This window comes from Notolepis coatsorum (genome assembly GCF_963971535.1).
Source record: "Notolepis coatsorum genome assembly, chromosome: 9".
NCBI lineage: Eukaryota > Metazoa > Chordata > Actinopteri > Aulopiformes > Paralepididae > Notolepis > Notolepis coatsorum.
This window is the reverse complement of record NC_140173.1, coordinates 123,764,257-123,782,525: the sequence shown is the minus strand read 5'-3', so window position 1 is coordinate 123,782,525 and position 18,269 is coordinate 123,764,257. Positions and strand designations below refer to the sequence as shown.

The window sequence follows — 18,269 nt, the reverse complement described above, 5'->3', positions numbered from 1 at the left end:
AAAGCCCTAGTTGTTAGATTAAAAATGGTACCAAATATGAGGTACTTTGAAATACCCACTAACAAATAATCCATCACAAACCCATGAAGGTCAAGTCCAGGAAGGTTCATATTTGGGATGAATAGGTTTAAAAGGGTTCTAACCAAAACACAACGCAGACACGGCCAGGAGAGACGATGAAGGCGGATAACGATCAACAACTAATTCGACTGTAATTTAACAGGTAGCTACAGTACATGCAGGGATATGGGTTGTACCCACCTCTTTTTCATTACAAGTTAGAGTATTCTATACTAATTGCCAACATACATTGTGTGAGGTTTTGTCCGCTGCCCACCCACTCGCTCCGTTCCTTTAAGGTATTTTGTTAATTAATTGCATTCCGCGCCTCACGCTTCTTTCCTGTAAGATGCCGTTTGATTGGTGCTCTCCCAACCACACGCTTCTGGAGCAATGATCAATTTCATCCCGCAGCTGTCACAGCTTGTCATTTAGCGCCCCGTGGCTTTAAATACCCTGATCTCCCTAATACCGATGTTGGATCGTTTTGAATATTCCCTGCTTCTGCCTTTCTTTCCCGTTCGCTGTCTGTTGCTCTCCAGGACTCTCGTGAAATATCCCTTGGAGAACCTGATTCCCCGTACGAAGCTACGCCTCGTTTATCTGCCCGCTTTACGCGTTGCGCTTTGGTGAGTTTTTGAAACAGTCTTTTTGGATCACCAGTTTTTTGTGTGTTTGTGAAACACCGAAGAGATCCCGTTTTTGTTATACTGTTCTCACCTATTTTTTGTTGTTGGATTTACTCTTTGGATTACCGTATTGTTTTTTCTCTGGACTCTGCTAACTGTGTGTATCACACCGAAGATCAAGTCACTTGGATATTAATTTGGATCAGTCACCTCTCTGTTATCTGTTGTGCGCTGAGCTAACTGGGATTCTCTCTCTCCCTCCGTGTTCCATCTGGAGTGTATGCTGGGGGGATCTGCAGAGCGGCTCAGACGTCACAAGCAAATTCCTCACCAACACCGTCTGGGAGAATCTGCAGAGCCGCAAGACATTCTTCACATGCCAGATTCCCTGTTTGTTCTGTTTTCCACCTAATTCAATCTTGTGACTCTGAGAATAAACACGCCCTTGTTTTTGGCTAACTCTGAAAACAACTCTCTCTGTGCCGTTGCGTTTGGGGTCGGTTACAAACCATAACACATTGGGTGTCACACTATGTCTTGGAATGAGCAGCCACTACACTCAAGACGAATAGGTGTGTTCCACTGAGATAGTTTTAAATATAGTGAAGAGGAGGAGTTACATACTGTACATTCCAGCATTCAAGCTTTATTAAAATTGTATGCATCAGGCGGGAAGCTGTACTGTGCCAAACTCACCACGACGGAGCTCAACTAGACCTTGGAGATTTCCATTACTTGGTTAATGTCAGGAGCCCTCATTTATCAAGTGTTCTATTTTTGTTCCTAAGCACAGAATTTAGAATGTGTGTACGCACAGAAAAATCGGGATTCATCACACGTGCGTACACGGGTCGTACGCACACTCCGTGTTGATAAATACCATTAAGTTCTGCGCTCGTGCATGGTTTTAAGTATTTGCATATAGCACCGCCCGTAATTAACCATATACGGTCATGAAACACCCCCATGAAATGTGGAAAAGTGGACTAAGCCGAGCGAAGCGTGTTATGGGAGAAATACGTGACAGGCTGACAGACATGTACATGATGCCGATGGTGATGTCGGATATGATATCTATTAACCATTGCTGCCTGGGCAGCGCAAACACTAATAAAGACCGTGCTGGAATATGACTGCCTTTTCCCGTTTTGTTCTATTAATACCCAGGGATTAAAGTTCTCCTCAATTTTATTCCAAATCGCGACGGATTTTCCGTCAATGTTCTACCTGCATATGATTTGTAGAGGCATACAATCTATTTTGATGTCGGTATTAGGTAGCCTATATAAACAATAATACGAGAGCATATACAGGAACAATGAATCTCACTGCCATGTATGATGTAGCCTACGCCATGTGTAGCCTGCCTATATGTGATCAATACAAACTTGAACTTGAATTCCATCATGTCTGTGTGCGGGTCTGCGGGAGCTCACAAGGCTGTTGTCACAATGTAAATAATAACATGCACTGAAAAGTTACAGTATGTAGTTGATTGATTATTTGTATGACAGTCAGTAAACCCTTGCAAAAAAAATCTGTTTTATTTAATGAATTGAAAACATGAAGCATGCCTTTCCTCCCGGCAGCAACGACATATTAGGCAAATGCGCATCACTGAGTGGAATCCCTTTCTATTCACATAACTGCATTTATGATGGAGCTTTGACAGCTACATGGGTGGTACAGTAACAGTCTATTGCTCGATCCATCTCCAATATCACGATGGACTGTGCCATGCAGCCTATGTATAGCCTGCCTATGTGATCAATAAAAACTTCAATAATAATAATCCCATCATCATATTTATATGTTGTGTCTGTCCACTATGTTTGTTACTTTGTTATTTCCCCCCCTATCTATGTAAAGCGACCTTGGGTCTCTTGAAAGGCGCTATATAAAATGAAGCTATTATTATCATTATTATTATTATTATTATCACGTCTGTGCGGGAGCTCACAAATAGACTGTTAGTCTCAGTGAAGTTTCAACGGAGGTCATCTATTCTAACCAACAAATTGAAGTAGAAAGCATTTTGTTGTGTGACCAATCTTATTTGGAAACATGACACACAAAATAATAGTATTTCGCTTTTTATTTGAAACAATATTTAATCGCGTTTGGCGGTGGGTGTTCTGTGTCTGCCCCCCCATGGCAAACAAGCAGGCCAACCTCTTGTTCGTGCGTGAGCCCGTTATAATTACACTACTGTCGCTATTTTACAATGAACTATAATGAATTACGGGTCATACAGAAGTTGAACACGCCAGTGTTGAAACTAATGCACGGAAGCTTATTTCCGCATTGCAGACATGCAGGCTTCATATTCTACCACCGGGCGCCAGGTACGCATGCCCTGAGCTGTGCGTAAATATATGCACAAAGTCAAGCACACGTTCAAATTGATAAGTCCCACACTTTGCTTAGAAACGATCGTACGCACGGGTTACGCACATATCTGTGCGTACGCAACGTTGATAAATGAGGGCCAATGTTTCTTCATTAGCACTAATTACCAGTGAAATACATGAGATGGTTGGGGCCACAGCGTGCCCACATCCCATTAGCAGTACACCCACCTCATCCACTATCTCCATACACGGCCTTAACACTTTCAGTGCCTTTGATTAACGTTGATTAATGTCCTTGGATGCCAGCGTTAAAAACGCATAATCTATGTTTTAAATTATGGCTGTGTCTAATCTGCCCGTCGCTTATCAATGACTTGTTTGCAGTCAACGTTGTCGAAACGGATTGTTTTTTAATCGGTTAATTTCTGTTTTATAGCATTTCGAAAAGCTATCGTTTTCTCGAGAATTTCCTGAAAATATAAAGATTCCATCATAAACGGCATTTACTGGCATATTCTCGAATACACTAGACACGTTGTCATTTGTCGGCCTATTTATGAATCGTTTTCAAATAAACGCTAGATTATCAATAGTATATGTGTACTTATGCACGCTATAGAAGCAGGTTGAAAAATCGATTACCTCATTTCCTCAACATCACACACACACACATATACACATACAGGACACGTTGATATATCAGTGAAAACAGCTCTGATTATCCTAAAACTGGTAACATAGACTCCTTACCTTACAACAGATGTTCTCCAAAAAGATTATTCCAATTCCTGATCGCCATTCCAAATATCGCGTTTATTGATTGATTATTGGCTGCTGTAAATATATATTCCAGGCTGCTTTCCGTCTCGCTATCACTTCCCTCTCCATCAGACGGCTCGCCAGCATAGTGGAGCCAGTAGGCTCCCCCCTCACCCATCGACCTGTGTAATCGAATGGGCTGCAGTTACACAGGGATAGACGATAGGGGGCGGTATTTTCCCATCGGAGTTCCTAGAGGGGCTGCTGTACCAACGGGAGACTTGGTTGATGAAATATGAATTCAGATCGCTAATACAAATAAAAAACGATAATTAGCGTCGTCGGCATTCAACGGGCAGGGGGAAATAACGACATAACACATCGCCGGCATCCAAAGTGTTAAGGATCAAGGAGCCAGTTTTGAGATCAAATATGAGACATTCCCTGTGTGCCGGGAGCCCGTTTCAAGATCAAATAAGGGGCACTTATCCGATCCTAACCCTCCCCTGCATGTACATTTACAGGAGAATGTAAAGCAGGTCTTGGTCATAAACTGAAACGTGCCTCTCTGACGCACACATTTACTCTCTCTGACATGTGACTTGTTAAACCAATCACTGGCAAAACCAGTGATTCTCAAACTTTGGAGTGCAAATGGGGAGAGCCTGCACACACACAAGAGACATTTTCTGCTTACTTTTCAGCCATAAAATCTTAATGCTACAGTGACATGCTATATAAACCGAATGGAACAGCAAATGATGACGTTTCTGGAGATGTGATGCATTACAGTATATTCTACCTCACCCAGAATCACCATAGGGAGCCAATGACAATCTAATCTTTTAGGTGAATTTGTGCATCAGGCGCATCAAACTCACCACGACAGAGCTCAACTAGACCTGGAAGATTTCTATTACTTGGTTTATGTCAGGAGCAAGGTTTCTTGAGTGTCGGTGATGTGCCATTTTAAGCGTTTCCATTGCACATGAGTTATCCACATTGGCACAGTGCACACAATTTGCTTTGTCGATCCAGGGCCCCTTGAAACGAGTGAAACAATCCAGGGCCCCTTGAAACAGGTGAAACATAGTCATGGCCGCCTATCACTACCTCAACACCATCGGCAGTACATACAAGTTCACAGTACATAAAATAATCTATATATAATGTACCTTATAAAAGTCAACCAGCAGGTTTCCAGCGGGTCCTCTGCTGGTTCTCAGGTCCTCCAGTGAAAGGGTAAAGTAGAGTCCAGGGGAGTCTGAGATGTACAAGCTGTAAGTATTGTTCTGATTCCACTCCTGCACCGCCGCAAACACCTGCTTCTCATCCGTGCTGATGATGTGCATGTCCTGTTAGAGGGGGGGGGGGGTAAAGAGGGGGGCGTAGAGGCAGGTAATGATGGACAGACAAGCAAATGGCCAGGAGGAGACGTTTGAGGAGATAAAACAGATACTTTATTATTCATGTGATTGATAGTGAGTAGCCATACAGCATTTACTACCCCCTCATATTATAGTCTACCCATATAGCATGTAGTGCTGTATACCCCTATTTATAATTACATTTATATTCTTATATTTACTGCATATATATATATATATAATATAATATATATATATATATATTTGTTTGAATATACCTGATTATAACCCCTCTATATACTTACTTATACACCTGCATATAACCCTTAGCTCTGTATGATAGCATGTCAAAATGCTGCATATATATATATTTATACTCTCCATGCAGACCTGTCTGTATTTACATATTTCTTTTACATATCTGTAGATACTATATCTATATGTGTACATATCCTACTCTTACTAGTTACACTGCTGGACAGTATGACTACTACCACACTGTCTTTATACCTGTATCACTGTACTATGATACTACAACTCTGTACATATATCTGATTTGTGCTACACTCTAATAATTTGTATATTTTGTACCCAGATTAATCACCTGTACATCGTATATTCCTGTTGCAATTTACTGCTACATTTGCACTCTGGTTGGATGCCAAACATATTTCCGTTGTACTGTACTTGTGTTGTATAATGACAATACATTTTAATCTAATCTAATCTAATCTAATCTAATCTAATCTAATCTAATTTCTTCACAGGAGAGCCGTGGTTCACCTCCGTGATCACAGAAAGAAACGGGTTCGGAACAAACGCAGGATCCCTCAAGATCTAGCGAGCAATGTTACTATTGTTTGAGGGGTCGCCTTGTTATTCTGGCACGTACCTTGGGTAGGCAATATTTGGGTAGTTTCATCTGTTTGAATGACTCTCTCATGTAGGACACGAAGTAGCTGGCACGTCCCGACTTGGTCACCTTTTGCAATGTGGCCATAGAAGCATTGTTGTACATTAGAGCTCAGGAAAGCAGCGAAACACAACATATTATGTGAACTGTTTGTGCCCTGCAGAAACTTGGTATCTCAAAAAAGAACACATTTATTTAATAAAAAGAAAAAAGAAAAAAATAATAATTATATCTTAGAATGATCTATTCCAGCACATTCTGTGACCAGTGACCATTCAGTTTTAACAATTCAAATCGGATATGTGAGATCACACACCTGAAAGAATGAATGAACTGAGAACCCTTGCAATGTAAAAATGCATGCTCTGTGTTTGGGATTGGACTAAAAACTGAACACCTGTCTAAATGTTGTAAACCTGTTTCATAATTAATGTTCAGTGTTTGATATAAAAGTTGTAAACCTGTTTAATAATGAATGCTCAGTGTTAAATGTTGTAAACCTGTTTAATAATTCATGTTCAGTGTTTGGTCTAAAGATTGTAAACCTGTTTAATAATTAATGCTCAGTGTTTGGTCTAAAAGTTGTAAACCTGTTTAATAATTAATGCTCAGTGTTTGGTCTAAATGCTGTAAACATGTTTAATAATGCATGTTTAGTGTTTGATCTAAAAGTTGTAAACCTGTTTAATAATTAATGCTCAGTGTTTGGTCTAAATGTTGTAATAATGCATGTTCAGTGTTTGGTCTAAAAGTTGTAAACATGTTTATTAATAATGCATGTTCAGTGTTTGGTCTAAAAGTTGTAAACCTATTTAATAATTAATGCTCAGTGTTTGGTCAGTTATTGAAATAAACAAAATTATTCACCATGATCCTAAATGAAGAGAATAATAAAGTAAATAAACTTAACGCATCTCCTTGAGGAGATACAGTAATTCACAACATGACTGATTAATACAAAACAAAACACTCCCAAGTGTGAAAAGCGTGATGAAATAAGAAGCAAAAAAAGTTAAATGTTCTCTCAATCAGCGTAAAGCTAAGAGACCCCGCAAATTATGTTGTCTTTATTGTCATTGTGTCCCGAAGATCTTAATGCACTCCCATTCTCCCATCTACTCACGACCATGGCGACACCACTTGATTGCTTATTTTCTAATCAACTGGAGGGATGATGGTTGTGGCCCCAACACACTACATTAGGGCTCTAATGGAATAATCTATCGAAAATCGATGGGCCACATTTTCCCAGGCCACATTTCTGAGGATGTTGCACTTGGCTGTTCCTTCTCTCCCAGGAGAGTTGAGGAGGTGTTGAAGACTGCTTATTTTGTTGTAGCCCGATCGATAACCTCATTACTCTTTGTCAAGTTAAATCCAACTGCCCCGAGCAATGAAAGTCACAAGAAAGTCATCTGTGCTGTGCCACAGTCCCCCCGCGGACACACCAGCTGTGTCCAGCTATTTACACCCAACGTCTTCCTCGCACGTCAGTCTCGTCGCTGCTGAATTTTATTCAGGCATTTTTATCTAATGAAGTGTATATGATCACAATGTGATTTTCTTTTTTTTATTATTATTTTTTCTTCTCATGCATTTTCATTCTTAGATGACAGCCCTTCCAATCAAGTCACCGGATTATGAGCACTGAGAAACTGGGTCAGCGTTGGAAGTATTTTTCGCACGGATGATCGTTATTATTACTACTACTACTGCCACGTCATCATAACACCAGACTCCATTCATGGCTAATAAACAGCGAGAGCGTATAGGTGCATTAATTCACACTGAAGGTCTACTGTAGCTACAGCACAGCCCAGGATCACCGGAACCTCTGAGCCTCAGGCACGTTTGGATTGGCTACGTTTCCAACCAAGGTTAGTATTTCATGCTATGATCCTCTCAGAGCTGAGAGAGCGGATCAAGGCTGTGCATAGAGACAGAAACCCTGTAGCTGTAGATGGAAATCAATGCCGGAGGAGGGCACTTGAAATTAAGTGATCACTAATAATGATACCGACTGACACCAAGTCCAAGTGAGTCAAAGTCGTCGGCGAACAGTAATAAGGACACAGAGTTCTAATTCCCTGTCTCGTATTCTCAGCGAATGCACGTGAACAGGAAGGCATGGTATAACGTGTTACCCCCCCGAGGAGTCCAATCCATGTCCAAATCACAGCAACCTTGAGTGGACCTCACACAACGAACAGGAGACAAAACGTAATCACAATCTACAGCGGGCTGGTGGGGAACAGGTGTGTCGGGAGGGAAGTCATTACAAGAGACTTGATGGGAACGTACGGATTGGGTGCACACCTTTGTGTGTGGAAAGGTGAAAAGGAATGGTCCTGAAATGATAAAGTATAGGCGTACAAGCCTGAGGGAAACATACAGGGGGGGTTAGTAATGTCTCGGCAAACCTGTGTGAAGACGTATTCATCCTGCACAACGAGGGAATTAGTGTCCACATGTCCGGGGAAGAGGTACAGTCTGTTGGCTTCGGAGCATCGCTGGGCTCTGCACTTAACGTATTGAGCCCCTGAAACAGGACAGGAAGGATCAGTCGGCAGCTACTGTCACTGCAATCACTGAAACACCTTGAAATAGTATAAAAAACTTGTTATGAACACTATTTGTATGCTCTTTAGCGACTCTGGATGGGCCATGGTTCCTTTAGGCACACAGTCCTAGAACAATAATATGGTTGGATACATCTGGAAAATGTATATTTTCTAATCATTCTAATCAATTCTAATTAGGGAGTAACCAAGCCATCATTACAATCCAAGTTACTTTGCCGGATTTCAAAGACAAGACAAATAGAGGCTCTCATTTCACACACAGAGAAGCATTAAAGTCACTGCACACTGTTGTGCATTACTGCACGAAACAAAAACAAACTGGTTTGTATGCTAATTCAAATATCCCTTTTTCTCACCACAAGATACATTTACGTTTTTGCTGGAGCAGGAAAACCCTTGTAATTGGTTTGACAGAATATACTCCTCCCTTTTGGAGAGAGAGAGAGAGAGAGAGAGAGAGAGAGAGAGAGAGAGAGAGAGAGAGAGAGAGAGAGAGAGAGAGTGAGAGTTGTGGTTCTACTATGGGACACGGGGGACAAATTAAGGAGTGGAAACATCTATCAACCTACTATAACTCCCCCATTTGTCAGGAGACTCCCATTCTGCCTTACAAGACTTCTGGGAACAATCTGAATGGCTAGAACGGGTCTCATCTTCGCGGTGACCTCACTCTAAATGAGAGCCAAGGGGTCCTGTGGGCCCTGCTACTTGTGGCGGTCAGAATACAGCACTCACAGCCTTTTGCAATGCGGGTCTCGAGGTGGACCACGTCTGATTCTCTGTCCAGTCCTATTACCGCCCTGAGAAGAGGAGGAGAAGGAGAGGATGAAGAGGAGCAGAAAGAGGAGGAGAGGGAGGAGGGATGGGGTGGAGAGGTGAAGAGAGAGGAGGGGAGAGAGAGAGCGACAGAGAGAGAAGGAGGGGCGGGAAGGAGAGAGAGTGTCACAGCTGTTGATGGACAGCCTCGCTCTGTGAGCCCATGATACTGTAGCTCGTCTTGATCTCCTGGACGTTAACCGATGTGCTGAACATCCAATTGACCTATTTCAAACTCCGCCGTCTTGTCTCGATCCTCCAATCAAACAGCAGTTGTGATTAGAGAATCAATAAAAGGGGGTGGCGTTTAATCTCAGTTTATAGCAGGATGAAAAAAAGAAAAACGGGGGCATGCATCTACAAAACGTTTTTTTTTTGCTCTTTCCTGTAATTATATATGAACTAAGCACATAATTGAACCTAAAGTTGATGAAAGCTTTCTATAAAGGTGACTTGACTTGACTTGAATACCCACAGCCATTAATAAACACTCTAATACATATACTATTTACTATCAAATACAATAAATACTACCGGTATACTTTTACAGGAATGTCCAAGATGTACAGTACAGGTATTCTTGGGAGAGAAAAAAACACACCACAACTCTTCTCCCTGCATGAGGCACCATTTATCAGGGCGCAGACATGTGTTGTTTGGGCTGCCACTGCACCCCCCATGCCGTTCCATGTTTATCAAATATCTCGCTGTTCCCGCATGGGGAGAGGATGTCCTCCAAACAATACCCTTCCTCTCACGCATACCATGACAAGCTGGGATAAACTGCATTACATCGATATTCACTGCATTGTGCCCATGCACTTGACAGCGACAACAAAAACAGCATGTTATTTGTGTGCTATATATATAAATATATAACGTTATAAAAAGGAGCCCAATCTTCATTCAGGCCTACGTGAGTCGGATGTAATCATCCCAACACTTTTATCGTAAGGTTATCTCAGAGAAAACAGTTTTGACAAGCGATCACTGGATGCGTTTGACAGCACAAGGTCACAGACTCTATAATTATCCACATGGCAAATCAATCACTGCCAAAAACCTGACTTCAGAACTAGAATCCATAATCATACCAGTAGAATCGCCCGGGCATCACGTTGTCGTGAACGAGCAGCCATTTCCTCCCGAAGTCCATTGAACTGTACAACTGCAACATAAAATCAGACCACAACTCAGTGGAACATTCAAAGCACCAGGAGAGATGCACTAGGCCCTATATCAGGGGTGGCCAACCCGCGGCTCGCGAGCCGCATGTGGCTCTTTGCCTGTCAATGTGTGGCTCTTCCACCCATAATTTTTTTTTTTTAAATATTATATATATTTTTTTATGTCACTCATTTCATAAGGACGTAGAATAAACATTTACAGAGATATATATATATATATATATATATATTTTTTTTTAATGTATCTTTGACTGTGAATAACACCATGCTAAAATTTACCAGACCTGAAAAATCTAAGCAAATTAATAAAGGGAAGATGATTAAATAGAAGGTTTTGTAGATACAGTACTGAATTATGCCATCTTTTTTATAATGTAAATTTCTCCACCATTTTTCATCATATTGCAACACCGTTTTTTGCTAGACGTTCACAGAAAGGTAGAGAAACTAACTGCATTCTATTTTATGGCAATAACGTTCAGGTTTGTGGGAGATAATCCCAGAAAATAAGAGAAATAAAAAAGTGTATCCAGAAGTCAGGTGATTGACAGGGGCTGAGTCTCTTCCTTCAAAAGACTACACTCACTTTTGGCTGTGCCACTTCCTCCTGTCAATATGTGCCGGTTTCCGACTCAAAGATTTCTATAATCTTATATTTCACTATTAACAGTTAAAATCATTGGTAAACAAACGTAATGCTGAAAATATACACTTTTACTGTATATCTCGGGCATAAGAGGTTAACCCTCTTATTACTAATTTACTATACAGTACATGTGCTTAACATTTTTTAAATAATTTTTTTTTTTAAATGGCTAAAAGTGATTTTGTAATTTTGCAACCGTGGGTCTCACAGGGTACTTTTAACCCTGTGAGGCCCAAATAAAAAAGACATTAGCAACTTCAGAGGCCAGAGGGTGAGACCTATAAACACATGGCTCTTAATCTCTGACTGGTTGGCCACCCCTGCCCTATATTGTTAGGAATGTAGTTTATGATCACATCCAAGATGGAATAGATGAATGAATGAATAAATAAATAAATAAATAACAGTTGGCTATTTTAATTATATTGGTGTTCATTACTCTTCTATTGGTGCATTATGCATATGAAACAACAGTGACACATCCATAACACATCCATAATACACCTCAGTCAGTAGTGTAGTCTGGGGTATACTCAAGCATGTTGGGTTATGGCACTCTTCAGGAGCACATTTACATGTTATGAATGTGTTATAACACTTTTTAGACAGGAGCACATTTACATGTTATGAATGTGTTATAACAATGTTCAGAGAGGAGCACATTTACAGGTTATGAATGTGTTATAACACTGTTCAGAGAGGAGCACATTTACAGGTTATGAATGTGTTATAACACTGTTCAGACAGGAGCACATGTATGTGTTATGAATGTGTTATGACACTGTTTAGACAGGAGCACATTTACGTGTTATGAATGTGTTATAACACTGTTCAGACAGGAGCACATGTATGTGTTATGAATGTGTTATAACACTGTTCAGACAGGAGCACATTTACGTGTAATGAACAACCATGATACATTGATAGATGAGAAGCAAATGCATTATGAAAGCTAAGTTAATGGAATTGTTACCAAATAAATAAAATATAATGGTTAATATCATTCATCACAATGTTTTTTTTTTTCAACATTGAACATTCATCCCTCATCCCCTCACCTTGCTGTCATGACTGTAAGCCAGTATCCAGTTCTCCTGCACTGGGTGGAAGAGCAGGCTCTGGATGTAGAAGTTAATAGGATGCTTCTCAAAGCTTGCCCCTTCATCTGAACTGATGAGAACAGTGCTCTCTACCTCTGGGTCGCTAAGCATCATTATCTAAAGTAGTGCAGCGGGGCAGAGGAAGTACACTGTATTAATGAAGGACAGTGGGTATTGAAAGAAAGAGAACGAGTGATGGGAGAGAGAGAGAGAGTAGATAACTGTACTTTGAACAGAGATGAAAGACCCCCACGAAAATGTAATTTTCTGTGTTTTTTGTTCAAGAAATGGTCATTTGTGAGATCAATGTGAATTCAAAGCCATGGCACTTTAAGCATAAACATAGACTACTGCATACATTGCAATAGGCGTAACGTTAGACTGTATGAAATGTGTAGTCAATTAGATGCTCATAAAAGTCTGCCTGCCCTGAAGTAGCGTGACAACCGCTAAAATGTTCCAATGACGTCAATCACGGTGGGGAAGTTAAGCTGATGAGCGAACACGCTTTCAACTGGGGGCAGTAGATGTTTAATTTGAACGTGGCAACTGTATCTGTAGGCCTATGGCAGGTCTGAGAAAAAAAGGAGAGAGAGAGAGAGTACTAAAATGACAGAACTGAAATTAAGTCAGAATGGAGAGATACAGTATGTCAGCGAAGCGAAGATGAAGATGCAGTCAATCCAGACGGCTTGAGAAAACAAAGCATGCCTGGGGGAATGACTAGAAGACAGGAGCTGTTTAGAAAGACTAGAAGACAGGAGCTGTTTAGAAAGACTAGAAGACAGCAGCTGTTTAGAAAGAATAGAAGACAGCAGCTGTTTAGAAAGAATAGAAGACAGCAGCTGTTTAGAAAGACTAGAAGACAGCAGCTGTTTAGAAAGACTAGAAGACAGCAGCTGTTTAGAAAGATGGAGCAGGAAACTTCATTTGAGGAATTCCTAGAAAGGGAAAAAGGGAGAGCTGGATGAGGAGACGGCAAACTGAAAACCCTGAAGTTAGAATGAAGAAACATGAGAGCAAAGATGAAGTTGCCCTCCCACACACACACACGCACGCACGCACGCACACACACACACACACACACACACACACACACACACACACACACACACACACACACACACACACACACACACACACACACACACACACACACACACACACACACACACACACACACACACACACACACACACACACACACACTTTCTGAATTAACACATTTAGCAATCTATTACATTTCTGGTATAGAGCTGCTATAACATACCTTACTGATTAGCCTATACCCTACACTCATCTCATTCCTATACCTACTTTCATCTCAGCTTGACAAGTTTGATTTATGCTGCCATGTTGCAGTAGCAATGATAATAAGCACACACAGAGGCAGAGAAAGACAGAGAAAATACAGACCTTCCTCTTGTTGGTTGGGCAGACGTACAGGTAACTTAGCACTGTCCTTGAACCCACTTTGTCATTGAGTTTATTATAGGTGCTGCCATAATCAACAGATCTACAAACAGAGAAAATACATTTGCATGTTTGCGGAGCAAAGTAGACATCACTCTTTATCCATAACAGGCAGCGTGGTTTTTAGCACAACATTCCAGACGTGGGATGTACCGTACCAGGTAGCATTATGTTTATATCACGACTGTGTCCATTATACCACTAGCAATCATCCCTCTGTTGCTTTCTTGTCTTGTTTGTAAGGGTTGTTTTCTCTATTTGCACTATTTTGAGCCCTGCATTTGGCCACTGCAAAATTGGCTACAGATAGGAATTGTTAGGATCATGGTGGAAATAAGCCTCTGTTTTATTGTTGGTGTTTATATAATAATATTCGCTGCAGTGGCCATTGCTTTTTTGTAGGAATACACCCAGAGACAGTATAACATAAGCGGGTAGATCACTGCGATGGTGGTGGAAATGTTTGCTGCAAAATAAACATATTCAGAGAACATTAAAGGGGAACTATTTTACTATTTCTTTCACTATTTGGGCACTTTTACACAATTCCTGTGAGTCTATGGAACACCTCTGTAAGTTTTTTTTTCAAAAAAAAATCATTGTTTTGTATTTCTAATCAAGTACTCAAAAACAGCATTTTTCTACCTCAAGATCTTAAGCCGTTTGGAGGCTGGGCTCCAACCACTGTGTGGCCTGGTGCCAACTGCCACATTATTATGCAGCTGAGAAATCTCTGACATCACAGATATGCACATTTTCAGATGACTCAGTTCAGTGAGGGTGAATATTGTGAGAGGAGAATTGGAAGAATGCGCCAATATGAGAATTAGAGACATAGATCCTATTAATATAAGTCCACATAGCTAGGAAACAATGCTAAACACTGAAAAAGGCCATTTATAAGATAGTTCCCCTTTAAATGTAATGTGATGTTATGTTGAGCAAAAATAGAATTTACTGCACCCTAAGTTTTAAACGTCTTTCAAATTATATCTGCCAAAAGGATGGGCATACTGCAGTGAGTGGTTGCCATGGTCAGGGGCGGACCTAGCCCATTTGGCGCCCTAGGCGAGATTCACCACTACGCTTGCTTTTTTCTTCATGGTTCTCTAACGTTAGTCTTTCTTTCCTCAACGTTCAATTCTATAAACACTTGACCGATACCCATCAATGCACAGCGCTCTAGCATGTTCTGACTTATGTGAACACCTAAAGCTGAGGCTCAGACCGACCGACCGTTTTAGATTTTTGGCTCATTTTCCCTTATGTTAGAATTTTTTTAATGTAAAAATAATGGTTGCAGATATAGAGGGGGTCGCCAAAACTGCACAGAAAAAAAAATTAAAAAAAAAAATTAAATAATTTAAATTTTTTTTTGCGCCCCCCTCTGGGCGGCGTTCTAGGCGACCGCCTATATCGCCTGTAGGAAGGTCCGCCCCTGGCCATGGTAACTAAGGACTCTGTGGCAGAAACCATTGGATGTGTGGGGGGCATTTTTCTATCACAAAACTATCCTTTTTGACAATATTAGCCATTCTGTCATTTACTTTTCACTTCAAATATGAAAGAAAAACGATGATATGTGTAACAGATTCATAGATATGGATAACTCCCCATTCAAAAAGAGATAAGGTCTGGTCTGGTGGGCATCACCAATAATTGTGGCAGAGTGAATAGACTTCTCTTTGATACACCTATACACACAAATGTCATAACCAACTAGTTGCCAGACCATTCTAAGTGGTTTGTTTTGTCCAACATGGAGGCTAGAGTCCAGCTTGTAACCTCAGGGGTTTCCAAGGTTTTCAGGAGGAGGACGCAGAATGGAAGTTGGAAAACTCATGAAACCACAACATTAAAGGAACAATTTGGGAACTTATTTGCCGTCTTCCCCGGAGTCAGACAAGAAGATAGGTACCCTTCTCATCTCTGTGCGTGCAATACCACAGACCCGCAGCAAGCTAGCTAGCAATGACTGGAAGGGAAAGTAGCCTAGCTCTGTAACAAAATACACTTTCCAACAACTTCAAAACAGTCTTGTGTTTTGCAACATAACAATGTAAAATGAGACATTGTTATTTTCTATGCAGATACATAGTCTGTACTACACGCACAGAGATGAGAAGGGTAGCTTTCTTCTTGTATGACCCTGGGGAAGACGGCAAATAAGCGAATTTTCCAAAAAGCTGGTGTAGCAGCCTGAATATTCTACAAAGTATTCAGAGATGCTAACTAACTGTTACTTTCCCTGTGTGTGTATAACGTGTGATTAACAGTATTCCTTTGGATAGCTTAACAGTGTTCCTTTGGATAGCTCGCCCAGTCTAACGACAAGGTGAGGTGCTACTCTTCTCCGGCTGCAGTATAGACTACTAACAATAACATTGAGCCCTTTTTCCCTTTCTGGAACGGTCCTAAAGTGGGATCAGTGGAGGTTGCCAGCAGGGGGCAGAGTGGCAGTGGTGGCAGGTGGAGCGGAAGAGAGAGGAAAAGCAACGAGGAAGAGGGAGTTACCTGGGAGCGAGCATTGGACTTGACCGTGATCAGTCGCAGTTATATATCGTATGGCTATCGCGTCCCGCTCTAGCCTAATGAGATACCCCTTATCTCCTAGTACCTACTGTACACCACCACAAACAACTTAATGCACCCATACCTGACCGGGCCCCGCCCCTATGGAGGCGTAGCCTATAAGACCATGGTTATGGTCACCAAACACTCTTCCTCTATTTTCGTTCCATCATATCGGCTGCGTGCACCGTATGTAACTAGTAGGATGAAAAGATTAGAGAAGGTTCATAATGTTGAAAGCTTACCGGAGGATTGCTTTTCCCTGGCTTCTTCGGAGCATGTTTCAGCGACACATGGGGCCTGTGCTGATGTTTCCTCGGCTGACGACGGCAGATCGAGGGGCAGCGTACAAGGTTTGACTAGCAAGTCGGCTTTTACAAAGGTGAGGTCTGTGTCAGTAGGCATCAATGTCGGTGTTGGTAATGCTGTGGAGTATGTTTCGGCGCCAGGGCCGGGGCGGCTTGGTGATCGTTCCACTGCAGTGGACGATTTCCTGGCAATCCTGGAGCACGCTGCTAACACTAATGCTGCTACTGCTACTTCTGCTAATGCTGATGTTGACGCTGAAATGGATCGTTGTTCTAATAATCCCCGCCGCGGGATACCGCTTTTCCCTCCTCTTACCAGCTTCATTGATGAAGGTCAGTCGGTGGTGGATGTGGGGGGTTTCGCTGAGTCTTATTTGCCTTTTTTGCAGGTAAAGGGGCTAACAACAGGGTGCAGGCCGGGGGTACCGTGGCTAAGCAGCCAGGTAGCTTTTTTCCTGTGCCCAGGCGGGGATGAACGACGTTCCGCCCGGCCGATGCTTGATAGCGAATCGGCTCGGAGGGTGGCAGTATGGTCGGATGAGTTGTATACTGCTACAGGATGGTATTTAGCGGCGGCCAGTGTTATGGCTCAGCTGGCTAGTTTCCTATCCACAGTGGCGTCGGGTAGTAGGACTTTGGGTCCAGCCGGCATTGTAAACATGGTTCATGTTTGTGGTGTTATGGAGATCTTGACTCAGTCGCAAGCTATAAATGCGGGGAGGATTAAGGATGCTATCAACTTTGGTTGTTAGGCATGTTTGGTTGGAGCAATCTCCTCTTGGGGAAGAGGATAGGTTTTCTCTCCTCACGACTCCTTTTTCCACAGATAGTCTTTTTGGGCATTCTGTGGAGGCGCAGGCGGTTGTTGATCTGTGTCCTACACCGCCTCACGCTGTGCAGCCAGAGGTGGGAGCACGGTCTCGTCAACGACTGTGGCGAGATCCTCGACAGGCGGCCATGTTTCCCCCGCCAGTGGTGCCCTGGTTGGAGAGTCAACAGGGTACCGCGAGGCCGACAGCCTTGGCGGCCGAGGGATCGGCCATTTTGGGTGAATTCGAGTTTGGTAAAACAAGCCGTTGTCATTTTGCCGCGAGCAGCCCGCTCCCCGTTCAATCCTCTCTCTGTTACTCACGGAAGCGGGGCTCTGATCGTTCTCCTTTGGCTGCGGGCCGCGAACCTTCATTGAAGCGTATGCGGCCTCAATCTTCACTTCTCATGGGGACAGGGGCTGACACCCAGTTGATGGCTGAGCCTGGGTCTGTCCGTGAGAATGTTCCGTCGCGTGGTTCCTACACCACAGGTTGTGGGTGGGAGGAACCTGGTGTTACAGCTGCCACTAGCTACAGTGGTCAGCTGGGGGACTCGTTGCCTCTTCTGTTGAATGCTCAGCAGGGGTTACCCCGGCTTCGCCTTTGCCAGGCGGGGTATCGCGCTGTTGCCTCCCACTCCCATCACAGCGGCAGTGGTCTGCAAAGGAGAGGCGAGCGTGATTTGGGTGGTAGCAATA

General features: G+C 42.3%; 1 protein-coding gene across 1 annotated transcript in view; it reads right to left on the bottom strand.

The window, feature by feature from the left end:
- LOC311234739 (VPS10 domain-containing receptor SorCS3-like) overlaps window positions 1-18,269 on the bottom strand; it is a gene marked incomplete at both ends in the record, with an annotated part of 229,353 nt that overhangs the window by 84,900 nt on the left and 126,184 nt on the right. The window contains 7 exons of the mRNA XM_084321982.1: window positions 4,975-5,154; window positions 6,059-6,148; window positions 8,500-8,618; window positions 9,397-9,461; window positions 10,572-10,645; window positions 12,369-12,527; window positions 13,827-13,926. Of these exons, the coding sequence (XP_084178108.1) occupies window positions 4,975-5,154; window positions 6,059-6,148; window positions 8,500-8,618; window positions 9,397-9,461; window positions 10,572-10,645; window positions 12,369-12,527; window positions 13,827-13,926 (787 nt within the window). The remainder of the gene's footprint in view (window positions 1-4,974; window positions 5,155-6,058; window positions 6,149-8,499; window positions 8,619-9,396; window positions 9,462-10,571; window positions 10,646-12,368; window positions 12,528-13,826; window positions 13,927-18,269) is intronic.